General features: G+C 38.8%; 1 protein-coding gene across 1 annotated transcript in view; it reads right to left on the bottom strand.

Moving 5' to 3' along the window:
- The window catches only part of RELN (reelin), a 481,015-nt gene that overhangs the window by 252,014 nt on the left and 213,080 nt on the right, over positions 1-15,921 (bottom strand). Inside the window, 2 exon segments of the mRNA XM_038562771.1 lie at positions 1,738-1,816; positions 4,701-4,733. Of these exon segments, the coding sequence (XP_038418699.1) occupies positions 1,738-1,816; positions 4,701-4,733 (112 nt within the window).

Here is a 15,921-nt window from a genome sequence, read left to right as displayed (position 1 = left end):
AAGCCCGACGTGGGATTCGATCCCGGGTCTCCAGGATCGCGCCCTGGGCCAAAGGCAGGCGCCAAACCGCTGCGCCACCCAGGGATCCCTTGCTTAACATTTGTTGAACAGTGGAAATAAAAATAGAAATGAGTATCATATGCTGATATTTGAGGATAGAATTCTAGTCTTTTTTTAATTTTTAAATTTGAGTATAGAAAACACATAATGTTACATTAATTTCAAGCATACAACATAGTGATTCAACGTCTGTGTACATACTATTCTGCTCACCACACTATCATCTGTTACCAGACGATGCTATTACATCATTGACTATATTCCCTATGCTGAGTTTATTTCCATTCAATAACTGGAAGCTTGTATCTCCCACTCCCCTCCACCCATTTTGCCCATCCTGCCCTTCCCTCTGGCAACCATCAGTTTGTTCTATGTATTTATAGGACTGATTCTGATTTTTATTTGTTTATGATTTGTTTATTCATTTGTTTTGTTTTTTAGATTCCACATATGTGTGAAATCTCATGGTATTTATTGTTCTCAAACTGACTTATTTCCTATAGCATAATACCCTCTAGGTCTATCCAGGTAGTTGCAAATGGTCAGATCTCATCCTTTGTTATGGTTGTGCAATATTGCATCACACACACACACACACACACACACACACACACACCCCTTCCTTAACCATTCACCTATTGATAGACATTTAGGTTACTTGCATATGTTGTTGCAGCAAAGAATGCTGCAATAGACAGAGCAGTGCATATATCATTTGAATCAGTATTTTTCATTTTCTTTCTAGTCTTGAGCATTGTTTGGATTTTGGTTACAACTTGAAAGTTTAAATTAGAGAGTCAAATTTATCTTGAACTCTTGATTGTATATACAAAAACATTTAGTATCATACGAAATCCACATTTAGATATTCCCTGAAATTACACAGATTGATTATATCTCTAGGTTGACAGACCTATTTTTCCAGTCAGCAAAAATATGACAAATTGCCAACAAATTCATGCATCCTTTTATGTATTCAAAAAATTTTTAGTAAATGAGTTTGATTCATTGTTTCTTTGCCCTCAAATATCCCATGGAGTTGCACCTAAGCTGCCTTCAAAGGAGAGACTGCCGTATAAATAATGAGATGGCCCAATAACTTAGAAGTTAGTTGGAGGTAAGACTCAAGTCATCTGTCATTTCTTTTTTTTTTTTTTTTAAGATTTTATTTATTTATTCATGAGAGAGGCAGAGAGACACAGGCAGAGGGAGAAGCAGGCTCCTCGCAGGGAGCCCAATGTGGGACTCGATCCCGGGTCTCCAGGATCAGGCCCTGGGCTGAAGGCGGCACTAAACCGCTGAGCCACCCGGGCTACCCTCATCTGTCATTTCAGATAAACCATTTCTCTTCTTTTGCTCAGCATAAATGCAATTATAAGACACATTAAAGCATAGTTTTTTCCTACATAAAGAACTTGTACAACTGAAAAAAAATCTAACCATACACATGGCTTTGAGCTGGCATCTAGATTCAGCTCTTAAAGAAGTCATGAAACAGACATTATGCAGTCTACATTAAGCCCAGTTTCCTAGTTGAACAACTCACAACTCTCACCAATCTTTTAGTGCTAATGAGCAATTTAATGTTATGTAACTGCTCCAAGGGAGCAGTCAGCATCATTTTTTTTTTTTGCATTAAACAAACACACTGAAATGAGGCATATTCCTGTAACTTACCATATATTTGGATTCAACTCTAGTTGGTGGTAGGAGTCAAAGTCATCTCGTAGGATAATGCTTTCGCTATGTACTTCAGCTAAAAGAAAAATAAAGTACTTAGAAAAAAATAAACAAAACAGATTTAGTTACACAGAAGGATCAACATGTTGCCTTTATGAGGATAACTATAAATTAAAACTGAATTTTAAATGAGTGGTTGATTATATTTGCTTTGCCCCTAAACTACTAAGGGACAGAGGTAAAGGTGCTGCTGTTTAGACATACAGAAGTCTGGAAACCAGAATCCCCAAAGAGAAATCCTACAAAGTTGTCGCCAGGCAAGAGAGGCATGTAGGCCAAGGTCAATACAGACCTACAAAGAGAAGTCATGCAAGACTTGCCTCTCATAGCTCAATAGGCCCAGAAAAGATTCGGTGTTAACTCACTATCTATTTATCTATCTACCTACTTACTTATTTATTTAAGATTTTTATTTATTTATTTGACAGAGACAGAGCTCACCTAAGTAGGGGAGGACCAGGAAGAGGGAGAGGGAGAAGCAGGCTCCCACTGAGCAGAGAGCTCAACGCAGGGCTTGATCCCAGAATCCCAGGACCCCAGGATCAAGACCTGAGCCCGTGGCAGAGGCTTAACCAAGTGAGCCGCCCAGGTGCCCCAGTGTAAACTCACTTTACAGCATAGAAGGAGATAGAACATTCTGGATGTTTACTATCGGCTAATATGGCTGGTATTTAACCTGTTTCCTCTTCTCTTTCCTACTATCTCCCTCTCGCCCTGGCCTGTTTTCTCTCATTCTAACCTCACTCATTTTTTAATTTAATGTATTGCAAATCATTAACATTTTCCCCCTCAAAGCTGCATTGGAGAAATGATCTACATGAGTAAGTAAAAATGAAATTATGTTGAAAGTCAAGAAGAAATCCAAGGAGCCATCATAGTTTAATATTCTTATCATTACAGTTGAGATTATATTACATAAGCTATTTTTAAACTTTAGAACAACTTTGGGCATTCCAAGAGCAAAGACTGTTTTCATAAACTGCAGAACACATAGTATTTCCACTGCATAGAAGGTGGACAAGTTAAAAAACTTCATGGCCCATTCTTAAGTTGGTGTGAGAAATGATAATTATTTCTACTCAAGTTGTAAAAAATGAATTTTTTAGTGCTTAAAAACCCTCTCATCCAATTCCTGTGGTTTGCTTGGGGAAGTTTGTTTTGGCTAATGTAAATTCTCTGGGCCTATATAATTTTGTTCACATGTAAAATAGTTTATATATGCTTTTTTGGAAAAATTAGAATCGTAGGACCTGATTAACAAAAAATAACCAACATTTTTTATTTTTTTCAAAGGTGATTTTTTTTTTTTTTGGCTCACTTGAAAATAATTCATCACCTCACTGGGTAACTAAAATCACCTCCAAATATCGGGAAGCATACTTCCATATTCTCTTTGGTGACACTGCCACCCACAGCCACCTTGGCTCTCTTTATGCCAGGTATGCCAGCAGGTAAGCACATAACGAAGTCTGGGAAACCAGTGAATCAGCATGTATTAAGAGCAATGGCCACTCAAGCTCAGAAGCCTTAGGCAGGACAACAGGAGAATATGGATTTCCGCTGGAGAGAACGCTGTGATGTAGTCTGTGCGTGGGAGTGATTTAATGATTCCTCTGAGCGACTGGATGCGGTGCCTGAAATGCCTACAGGGTACAGCTCTCCCAAATACCTAACCTGGCCGAGACTGGGCTGGGCCACTGCGGGTCACCGGTCTGCCTGGGCTGCCAGAAGGCATGCTTCTAAGCACTTGCGTTGTCTGCTAAAGAAGAAGAGCCCCAAGCTGTAGCATTACATAAAAGTAGAGCTTCTTAAGGCAGATTTTCCAAAGAGAAAAATAAATTAATTGGGTTTGTAGGTTGAAAGGAAAAGCCCAAGAGACAAATCACTGACCCATCAGCAAGTCCTACCGTGAGAGACATCTGAAAAGGCTGCAGCCAGCCAGGATGATTTATTTTTCATTCTTATTAAATAGCGTAATGTAGGAAATTGCTGTTAAAATAAATCTTCACTAACACAAATGAAAAATTGAACTCTTAAAGATCATTTGTTTTCTAGAGAATGTTTTACAAAAGCGTGGGTAAGTCTCAGTGGTCATTGCCCATATATTTACTTCTTTCCAAATACTGTTATGTCATTGACTATATGATTTACAAAAAGGAATTCATTTCATCCTCATAACAACCCTAGGAGGTAGGTACTATTATTACTTCCATTTTACGGATGAGGAAACTGAAGCACAGAGAGGCTAAGTAACTTACTCAATGTACATGGCTAGTGAGTGGAAAAGGTGAGAAAAGCCTAGATAGTGGCTCCAGAAGCTGTCCTCTTAGCTACTACACAACCCTGCCTTTCACGGCACTATGGAAAGAGCACAAGAAAAATGAGAGGTGGTAACTTTACATAGTGCCATTAAACAAAGCTTATGATTATTTCAACAGCCTCATTTCAATTTTTAAAGAAATGACCAAATTCCTTCTCTTTTTGCAACCAGTCCTAGTCTGAACAGGTAATCTGAAATGACTTCCATTCTTCTATACATCTAGCTCCCTACCACTATCCCTGTGATCTACTATTTATGGTGAGTAGGAGCTCTGGGGAAAATTTAGCATTACAATACAGGATGCAAAGATCACACTCACTAGGATCCCAAAGCTGAATGTATTAACAGGTTCAAAAGTCCCTTAATTAGCTCCAGCTGGGCAGCATGATCACCTCCTTGGTGAGGTCCCATGTTTAAGCATAATCTGAACCTGAGACCAATTTCAGTAAATGATCAGTGAGAATGAGAATGAGAAAGGGTAGGAAGTTTCCTCACCTCTATATCATCTGCCTGCATGGCCAAAGGAGTGACAAGAACATCTAGTACTAAGATTAGTGACATCAGGGTCTTCAGCACTTACCTAGATGTGGGTGCATCGTGGCTTCTGTTGGAGCTGGACCAAGAGAAAAAAAGAGAAAAATGACTGATTAGCAATGAAAGCAAACTCCAGTAACAATCAAATACAATGACAAAACTTTGGTCATAGTAAATTAAAGGGTTAGAACCTTTTAAGAGGAGTAAGGAATTGTTAATAAACGCCTTAAAGTAAGACATTCACCTCTCTTTTTAGTTATTACACTTAAAAGTAATGCATTACTCTTGAAGTGAAGAGTAGAACCCCTTACACTCAGAATACTTGTTTATGATATACAAGCTTAGTCAGGTGTCCCTTGAAACACATAATATCAATATGACATGATAGTTAATGGATATGCCAAAACCCAGTACCTGTCAGGGGCTGTTCTGGGTGTTAGGGAAATAGATAAAAGCATCACCTTTGCTCTCAAAAGAGCTTACCATCTAGTAACTAGAGTTCAGTGTAATAAGTGCTATGGCAGAGTGTTGGGAAGAGGCTGGGGGGAGACAGAGGACAGGTAATGGATACCAATTCCAGACTGAACAGTAAGAGAGTTGCCAGGAGAGGTTTTCCAGAGAAGATGATTTCTCTGCTGAGTTGGGTTTTTTTTTTTTTTTTAAGGTTTTATTTATTTATTTGAGAGAGAGAGAGAGAGAAGCAGACTTCCTGCTGAGTGGGGAGCCAGATGTGGGGCTTGATCCCAGGACCCTGGGATCACTACCTAGGTTGAAGGCAGATGTTTCACCCCCTGAGCCACCCAGGCACCCCAGTTGTAATTTATTTTATGATATTTCGGAAAATGAATAATTAAAGATCCAAACTTCTGAAAAGAAAGCCAATATATTCATAACCTTGTGAAAAAACCCTTTAGTATAATAGTCTGGGTGGTTTAAACACCTTGAAAAATATTCACACATGTATGGTGTAAATACAGTCCAAAAGCTAGTAAAGTATTAGTCCTGGGAAGCTTATTTTAATCATCTCTCAGTAAGTGATCATATCAATCTAGTTTTATGTAGTATAACAAAATTTCTTTCTTAATTTTTTTTATTTAAATTCAATTAGCCAATATATAGTGTATCATTAGTATAACAAAATTCCTGAGCCTGTAGGAAGTTTAACCTTCTTTCCACATTTATTGGGGTAAATGTACCACAGAAAAATTAGAATAAGTAGCCTGAAGAAGTATAATGTAGTTTAACATTATTTATTACGCTCCCATTTGGATAGTACCTGCTTTGCTTCACACTACTAACATGGATGACTTATGTGAATCTGGCATTAAGGGCTTTACTCTTTCCTTTATTAAATATAACATGCATACTTTATAGTCTGTCCACCTTCCAAGTGTTTGTCCAGTACCACATTTCAACTACATATATTATATATACTTTCCTACTCCTTTTGCCACTGAACTGTTTTTTTTTTTTTTAAAGATTTTATTTATTTATTCATGAGAGACACACAGAGAGAGGCAGAGACACAGGCAGAGGGAGAAGCAGGCTCCATGCAGGGAGCCCAACATGGGACTCGATCCTGGGTCTTCAGGATCATGCCCTCGGCTGAAGGCGGCACTAAACCACTCTGCTGAGCCACCCGGGCTGCCCCACGGAACTAGTTTTGACTCATCTTTCTTGATTGCTTGAATGTTTTTATATCAGCATTTTGTTGGTCTATTACTGATTCTCTGCCTCTCCAAGGACCTTAGACTGCCCTCACCTGACCACCCCCACCTTGGTCCAATTTCCCGGCTCCTTTGACTCAAAATTTCAGGACCAACCCTAGCTACCACATAAAGTTGCCAAATGGCTTAGACTGGAAGTTTTGTTCTGAGAGAGAATAAAGATGTTCCTAAAGAAGTAGGCTTTGGCTTTGGAGAAAGCAGGATAGAAAATATCTTTAACAGGAGTGTAAAAGACATTCCAGTTCTTTCCAGGTATCTCTCCATCAGGAAAAGAATACCAGATTAGACAGCTGACCAAGTACATAGAGGGGAGGATGCACTGAGGATGGGGGTTTTCAGAGGAAATTCTAGCAGAGGTTCTCTGCTGGTTTTCAAAGGGGAATGAATTAGACACAGAGGAAGATGGCTGGAATGGTTTTGTACCCAAAGAGATCACTGAGGGGGACACTTCACGATATGGTCCTGACTTAGCTTCAGTGGTGAACCGCATGAGACTATATACATCAAGGCTGGACAGAACTTTAAGCTGTGAGAACTCACTACTGTAACCCAAAATTGTTAACAAATTTGGATATTCCTAGATTCACAAAAATGATTAGTTGTACATCCTATACTACAGAAAAAAATCACTTCTGAGAAAAATACGAAAAGTTCACTTTAGTTTATACAAACATGTGATTACTTATTAAATCATTTATCTTCCAATAAATATTGGGGCAATTCAGCTTAATATGAAGTTTCTACCAACAATCTGCAAACTGTTATAAACAGTGCAATGGTTAGAGGCCAAACTTTCAATGGTGTTTTAGAATCAAAGTACAATGATCATGGGATACCATATCCTGCAGTTGGAGGTCATGGATCACTCCAAGGAGATCCATGAGCATTGGCAATGGATAAATAAACCCAACTTATAATTCTGAATATCAACTAATTTGTTACTAATCCTAGGCAAAATGACAACACTATCTGGTTTTAACCAGACGGTAAATGTGTAAAGGAATGTGTTTCAGTGAACTTGATGTCATTCAAAATAATCACACATCTCTTAGACTGGAAGTTTTGCACATAGGGGTGCACGTATCTTTTTAAATTGGTGGTTTCATATTCTTTGGGCAAATACCCAGTAGTGGAATTACTGGATCCTATGGTAGTTCTATTTTTAATTTTGTGAGGAACCTCCATACTGGATTTTTTTCATTGATAAGTTCATATAGTTGAAAATATAAGAAACCTGAGTCACTGTTTTTAGAAGGTACTTTAAAATTTGCTTGAAAAAAATATTCCTTGTAGAGTTTTCTTTTTAGTCAGCTGTGCTATTCTTGAAATGGTTTACTAATCTCCATGAGCTATTGTAAGAACAAGACTGGAACTGCCTTGAATGAATACAAGAACTCGGTAGTAATGCAGACTTCATAAAAACAATTATGCCAGGGATAGTGAAGGTGAGTGATTATTAAGTGACACATTGTAAAGGGACCCAATTGACAACAAAATGAGCAATTCATAACTCAAAGACTGAACAGGCATAACATGAAAACAAGTAAATTCTATAGCAAAATATTCAAAGAAAAACATGCTTCTTGGTCTCTTTAAACAATTTACTCTTGATTTGTTTAAAACAAAGTAGAAGAAAATATATACTAATATTTTGTTGAGTAAATTAAAAAAATCACTTGTCTATATATGTTCACACATCTGTGTGTTAGTGTTGGTTCTAGAGTGACAGGTTCTCTCCTAAGAAGTATCTTCATTGGGAAGGGGGAAAAGATTTTTAATAGCTCATTATTTTCTACTCATAGTGAATTAGTCCGACCTTCACCATATTATGAAAATAACTACTTATCAATCCCTTTCCAAACATTTAAACACAACTGATGTTACATATCTGTCCATTGCTTGGCATAGGTAATGTGAATATTACCTTCCATTTGCTAAATACATTCTCTCTGTTATCTCCAATTAATTAGAGCAGCCCACAGACTGTAATAATTTGTCTTATGACACTAGTAAAAGAGACACAGCTGAGTTTTGCTGATGGAAATGGAAGATCAGAATGCTTCGATAAACTTAAAAGGCAGCAAACACCTCTATTTTCATATTAGCATCTATGATTTCATTTGGATCTTGGACCACACAGTCATGTTTTTCTTAATCACATTCCCTTTGTTTAAATCTTGTTTTTTTTTTTTTAAGATTATTTATTTATTCATGAGAGACACAGGCAGAGGGAGAAGCAGGCTCCCTCTGGGGAGCCTGATGTGGGACTCGATCCCAGGACTCCGGATCACAACCTGAGCCAAAGGCAGATGCTCAACCACTGAGCCACCCAGGTGTCCCAAATCCTTGGGTGTTTTCAAGTAAATATCATAAACAATGGATCAAGATATGGTTTCTCAATATCAAAAGGGGGCAGAAATTCTTCCTATCATCAATTCAATTTGTCCAAGAGACAAATTACATGCTGAAGGTAAAGAAGCTTCGTTTCTTAAGAAAGTATTTCTGTGTTTACGCTTTTTCAAAAGCTGAACCCACCAGCATCTCATGAGATCACATCAGCCTAGAAGAGGCACATTAGAAAGAATGAGGTCATGTTTAACTTCCCCAAAGGTTGTTCTTTGGACAAAAGTCTTCATCCTTCAACTCATCTATTTTGGAAGGAAACTTTTAAGTAATCATGTTACTCCAAAATGTATTTCTGCCCATTTTTTTTCAACAAATAATACAAAGGATGGAGATTTCAATATGCTGAGGGTTGTCTAAAAACAAATTGAGGGAGTGGTTGATGAGCTTTGTGTGAATATTACTGATTACTTAAGAAAAAGCCTTTGAGTCTGGCAAGCAATATATATATGATGACAGGCACTTCTTGCAAATAAAGGTATTATGTTATGGGGACTATATCTCCTGGATCATTTTAGAATTCAAAGGCCCTAGGTAGTTTTGCCTCAGGTATCTCTTCACCTAATTTGAAATTCAAATGTATGAAATTTCCAAAGCTAAATATGACAAATTAGACACGGTCTGTGAAGTTACCATTTAATGAGCTATGAACCTAGACTTTCATCTCCCCAGGAATAATTTCTTTATTACTTTTGTATTTTATTGCAATAAAGAACCATTTGACCTTCAAGTATGATAATTAAGCTTCCAAAAATGTTATAAATTCAGAGTGAAAATAGTTCTCTCTGTGTTCTGGAATATACTTATGATCAGTATAAAAGATTCCTTAATATTTAAAGACAGCTAAATTATACACAGAACCAGCAATATTAGGAGGTGTTTTTCTCCTCCCTTCCCCCCATTCCCATCTCAATTTGATTTGTGTCTCATAACAACTTATCATCTGTCATATTCTAAAATAAATGGAATAGGAGCAAAACTAAAATATATCTTTATAATCTGCAGATGGGGGAACAGAGAAATCTGCCGGTTAAGATTAATTCTACTAGGAACTGTCAATAATGGGATCTTAAGTAGTAACACTTGTGACTCCTTGTCTTGCTCTGCTCATGCCCTGAACTTTTCTGGTATTTTCTGGGGGAGATAACCATACATTTTTCAAGACCTTGCCGAAGATATGAATTAAAGTTTTAAGTGAAAAAAAATCAGAAAACAAAACAATCTACTATCTGAATTGTTGGTTTTTTTGTTTGTTTGTTTTCCCAAATCATTGTGTAATGATCTTTTAAAACATCTTAGACCTCTGAGAACTTGAGGAGATGAGGTTCATAGTTGGGGCAGAGGAGAAGTATAGCTGAAAATTGACCTGTGGCCTGAGCACATATGATTTTTAGATAACAATCAGAGGTAGAAAGAAAAATCATTAGGATCATCACCATCATTATATAATTGATAACAACTACTACAATACCAATACCACACTACTACTCAGAGGAAGCAGCCTTGTTGCTAATGTGAACAAAACTTGGCTAGACATCTGCCAATATCTGTTCTCCTTTCCTTTATTTTAACTGAGTGGCCACCCAGTTAGAGGCATAGTTCACACTGTCCCCTGCAGCTTCTTGTGAAGAAGAAATTAATCTCTGCTTAGAGGGAGTGAGCAGAAGTGACCTGGGACACATTTAGGGCTGGATCATGCCCTTTAAAGGAATGGCCATGCTTCTCTGGTCCTTTACCCTTCCTGCTGCTAGAACCTGCAGCAGCCAGCTTGGCCCCTCGGTATGGAAACTATGTGCTGGACACCACAGCACAAAGCCACCTCCAGACTGATTTATGATGAAGAAATGTACTTCTAACCATTTAAGTCATAGTTTGATAAATCTTGCCATAGAAGCTTCATACTCTAATTAGAGTTAACTTCCTATGGGCTGGGGAAGGGGTCCATTTGGGGAAAAGATAATCAATCCCTCTCTATCTCAGCCACAATCCTAAAAGCTGGAGTGGAAATGAGGGCTGCTCAGACTGTGAGTTCCCATGGCTAGAGACTCTAACTCGTGTATCTCTGCATCCCCTGCCTAGTAACAACAATTGGCACATAGTTGCTTCAAAAATGTTAGTTTATTGGGCAACGATAACACAAGACATCAATTATTGGACACTAATAATACCAGCAAGACATTGCTGTTAGGAAATTCTAATGTTCTCTGTTCCCTCCCGTGTTGGTCACTGGAACCTCTGTTATAATCTTCATGTTATCTTACTTCTGACTCACCTTTATAAGCCTAAGGATACACTGTACAATTCACCTTGTTCTAAAATAAAGGCAGCTTATCAAAAAGGAAAAAAAAAACAACACCCCAAAACGGAAACTACAAAAAAGCCAAACCAAAAAGGGCAGACAATCAAACAAGTTAATAAAGCGGAAAACACAGAGATGATGATAAATGAGGGTCAGAATAAAACTACATCCAGTTGACATGAGTAAGATGCATGCTCTGACGTCTTGAGTTGGGTCCTACTATAAAGTGACAGAAGCCATAAAGTTACGGAAATTGAAGAGTTTGTAACATGAAAAGAAAACACATTGCTCAGGACAAGGGAGGCATTTTGGGTACAGAGACTTGAGAGCCGTCTCTCCTGTGTTTTCTTAGAATGAAGACACTGAGTAACATGAAGAACATCATTTGAAAAAACATCCATCCAACTGTGAGTTTTATAGAGCTGCTCCTAACAAAGTCCATCAATGTGGAAGGAGTGTCCAATGCCTAAGTATGATTATAAAAATGATTCTAGGGCGCAGGAAGTGCAGACTGACTGGCCAGTGAAGAAATAATAGTGGTTAGACAATTTTGGAAAGGTATATCTGCTCTGTGTGGTTCATTCATTCCCTCAGCCAATAACTGAGTGCCCGGATGCTGTGCCAGCTTCTGAGGATATAAAAATGATCCGGTCTCTCCTGGATCAAGGGGTTTACAGTACAGTAGAAAATACGTGTAGAAGTTAACACCTAACAATGCAATACAGTGAACTAAATTTGGTTAGTAAGTAGCAGGTGGAATAATGATAAAAATAAAGATGATGGAGGAGAAGAGGCTTGAGCTGGATCTTTCGGATGAGGGCAATTTCATCAGTGAGGTGGAGGAGGTGATGAGAAGGGTGAAGAGTCGGCAGGAAAAGGAAGCAGCATGTTTAAGCCACAGAGACAGGCGACAGGACGGCATGTCTGATGAAGTAAGTCAGTGCTCACTGCAGTTGAGCCAGAGAGTGACGTGTTAGGCGAGGCGGGGGGGCAGTGGGAGAGAGCCAGAATGCAGAGATGAGGCTGGAGGGATGGGTAGAGTCAGGGGGCCTTTGAAAGCTGGGGTAAGTGGCACAAATGGAGGCATTTTCAGAGTTTGAGGCTGGGAGTAAAAAAAAAAAAAAACAACAAATGATGTTTGTGTTGAAGAACATTTTGATACATGTGTGGAAGACCTGAACTAAAGAAATGGATATGTAAAAAAAGAAAAGGATTAGGAGATACTAAGAATATACAAAAAATTAGTCTTAGACACATTGGATACAGACCTGGATGAAAGAAAGGAATGAGGAAAGGAATGTTACCCGGGTCTCTGATTGGGTTGATTAAATCACTACCCAGAACTGCAAGAAAGGGATCCCGATGTGGGGAAAAGTCAAGTTCAGTCTAGAATATGTGGAGTTCAAGGTACCTAAATGACATCAAAATGTAAATGCCTAGTAATGATAATGATAGTTAACATTCAGAGAGTATTTATGTGCTAGCTACCATCCTATGCACATCATTGTTGCATTTAATCCTCACGACTTGACCATGTTTCTTCGGGCACAGAGTATTGTGCCAGGCTCTTGGGAATGGCACGGGATGCAGCATAATATGTGTTAATTAATAATAATGAATTCCAACTCTTGAAAACATGATTATGAAAATCTGTATTATTTATTACATTAAACAACTGAATCTCTGAATTTAAAAATACAGTTGGATTAATAGGTCGCATGAAATAATATTTTGCAATCCAAAATAAAATTATAATTTAAGGTGTGTTCCATACACTTTGCTCCCCTCCCCTGAGTGATTCATTATAAAGATCCCAAACCTAGGCTTTTTGTCCTTCAAAATATAGGAGAATCTAGCAGATTATATAGCAACTTGAGTAGAAAGTGTACTTCTCTGGATCCAAAAGAACTCAATGTCAAATTCTTCTCAGGCATAAATCTTAGTGTTTTGACTTTGGACTAGATAAAGCTGTCAAGTGGGAATGTATATAATCCTGAGAACGGAAAAGAAGGCTGTTTAAATCTAGGTTCAATCACCTTGGGATAAATAGCCCCAGTTCAAAACACCATTCTTTAGGAAATTAAAAAAGTAGTCAGACCCACCTTGAGCCAGTAGCAAGAAATTTTACTATGGCCCCATGAGTCAGCTCTTCGTCCTTGTTTCTTTAAATCTCATCTGTCCTCAGGATCACTTAGGAACATTTTTTGCCTGCCACAGCTGTAGGAAGGCTATAGCAGGTGGTGAGACCTTGAAGCAAGATTAAGGGTTCCTAGATGGTTTTACCAAAGTCTCCTAATTCAACTCTCTTCGTTTGTAAATTACAAGGATAGGGATGTTAGGAACACAGAGCTGGAACCGCTAAACTGAAATGTAAGCTCCAGAATAGCCATGGGGAAAACAGATGTATTTGAAAAGCAAAAATTTTAACACTGGGCAAATTCAAATGGAACGCATCATTATTTTTCACTTTAACCATTAAAGTAAATATGGTAAAACCCAATTCTATTAGTTGATTCTGACTTGTGCCGTGTGAATTAATCTAAAAAATTTGAATTTCAGGGTACTGGAAAAACATTTAGCCATCTAAGTTACTGAGTAAAAAAAAGAATAGGCAAGGGAAGATTTTGGAAGGTCTTTTTTTTTTAAGATTTTATTTATTTATACATGAGAGACACAGAAAGAGAGAGGCAGAGACACAGGCAGAGGGAGAAGCAGGCTCCTCGCAGGAAGCCCCATGGGGGACTCTATCCCGGGACCCTGGGATCACACCCTGGGCTGAAGGTAGGTGCTAAACCGCTGAGCCACCCACAGATCCCCAATTTTGGAAGGTCTGATGTAAAATTATACGGTGTTTGGGTATAGAAGATATTCTTTTTCAGCTTTATTCAGGTATAATTGACAAATAAAAATTGTATGTATTTAAGGGATATAACTCGATGTTTTGATGTATGTATACATTGTGAAATAATCACCACTATCAAGCTAATTACCATATCCATCACCTTAAAAAGTATTCTTAACGTGCTGAAAAATATCTAGGTAGGTTAAAGCCCTTCTTCCCTTGCTTACTGAACTTTTTATCTCCCTCCATCTCACAGTTTAAACAAACGTTCACCAGTCCTTATTACAAAGAATTTAAAAATTCCAGAGTTTGGGATCTGAATGCAGTAAATACACTGCCTAGCCCGTGGTCCAGCAGCCCCTAGAGGGTACAGCCACACTGTCTACCGCTCTCCGCTCTCAGAGTGATGAACAGCAGAACAACTGCTGAGCATGGCAGAAAGCAGCCAAGGTTTTTGGCTCCTAACTATGAGCCTGATCCCTCTCCCCTGACATAAAACATTTGCCTTTGGTTATATCCACTTCCATCAGCCCAACAACAGAGAATTCCAGCATGGTTTATAAATGGCATGCACCCTTTGGGGCCACTACAGGGCATGACTGCTGTCGGCCGTTCAGCCTGCCATCTGGCCTTGCTAAATAATCAATGTATGTGTGTGAAGGGGGCATGCCAAGAAGCTCACAGGCCACTGAATAAACACACGCGCCATTATTCCCCCTGCCCTGCCCCCACCAGGACGTGGGCGCGCTGCTGGACCAGCAGCAGCCATGCTGGTAACACTCACATCAGCTTCACATTTGCCACTTCTGTCTTACAGGGGCTTCAGAAGTGTGTATTCTCTCCTAGGTGTTCAGGGCATTGCAGTGGCGATGATTCTTTTTTAGTGAAGTTGGGGGTTCCTTTTTAATGTCTACTTTTTAAAATTTAAGAATCTACTTTGTATAATGGAACCAACATTGATTTGGCAGTGAGCCCTGAGATTTGGATTCTAGTCCCGCCATTTATGAGTAGTGTATATTTTGACAAGTTAACTCTCTTGGCTTTGTTGCTAATCTACAGATGAGGAACTTACAGTCCCAGGATCAGGCATAAATTCAAATATGTCCTCATTCCCAGTCTATACATTCGCTAACCACACTTACCTCAACATTTTCAACAGGCTTCTTATAGGTGATTCTGAGGGATCTGACTTTGGTCTGCAGACCTTTCTATATTGTTCGATAGTAACTCCTGTAAAAGCCTGACTTATCCTAGTTCTTTTCAGGTTTTCAGTCTCTTCTGAAATTGCCTGCTACTCTGATCACCTGTAACAGTGGTTCACAAAACATTACCACATTTGTCTTTAAAATCACTTAGTGGCAGGGTACATGGATGGCTCAGTTAGTTAAATGGCCAACTCTTGGTTTCAGCTCAGGTCATGATCCCAGGTTGTGGGATCGAGCTCTGCATCAGGCTCTACACTCAGTGGGGAGTCGGCTTGAGGATTCTTTCTCTGCCCTTCCCACCACCCCCACAAACAAATAAATCAATCTTGAAAAAATAAGATAAAATCACTTAGTGACATTTTGGACAATCCCCCAGATGGTCGCATGGCTAACTGCCTTACCTCCTTCTTGGTCTTTGCTCTGATGTCACCTCCTCAGTGAGAATCACCTGATTTAGTTGCCATCTATTTAAAATTGCCGTCTGCCTCTTCTCCTTCCACCCAACTGTGTAATCTTACCCTGCTCAATTTTTAGTTTTTGGTTTTTCCGATAGCATTTGCCACCTCCTAACATGTATCACATTTAATCACTTATTATATCTCATATCTGTCATTTCTTTCCTCTCCACTGTAATATAGGCTCCAGGGGAGCAGGGATCGCTGTTCTGTTCACTGATATATCCTGAGATCTAGCCTGGAACAGTGCAGGGCCCATGGTAGGCACTCAAAAATCTTTGCTGAGTACTGAATATGAATATTGAATGAATTCACTTCTTTATCGTCTACTGCTGG

This window comes from Canis lupus, chromosome 18, assembly GCF_011100685.1.
Source record: "Canis lupus familiaris isolate Mischka breed German Shepherd chromosome 18, alternate assembly UU_Cfam_GSD_1.0, whole genome shotgun sequence".
Lineage (NCBI taxonomy): Eukaryota > Metazoa > Chordata > Mammalia > Carnivora > Canidae > Canis > Canis lupus.
This window is presented reverse-complemented; position numbering and strand designations above follow the sequence as displayed.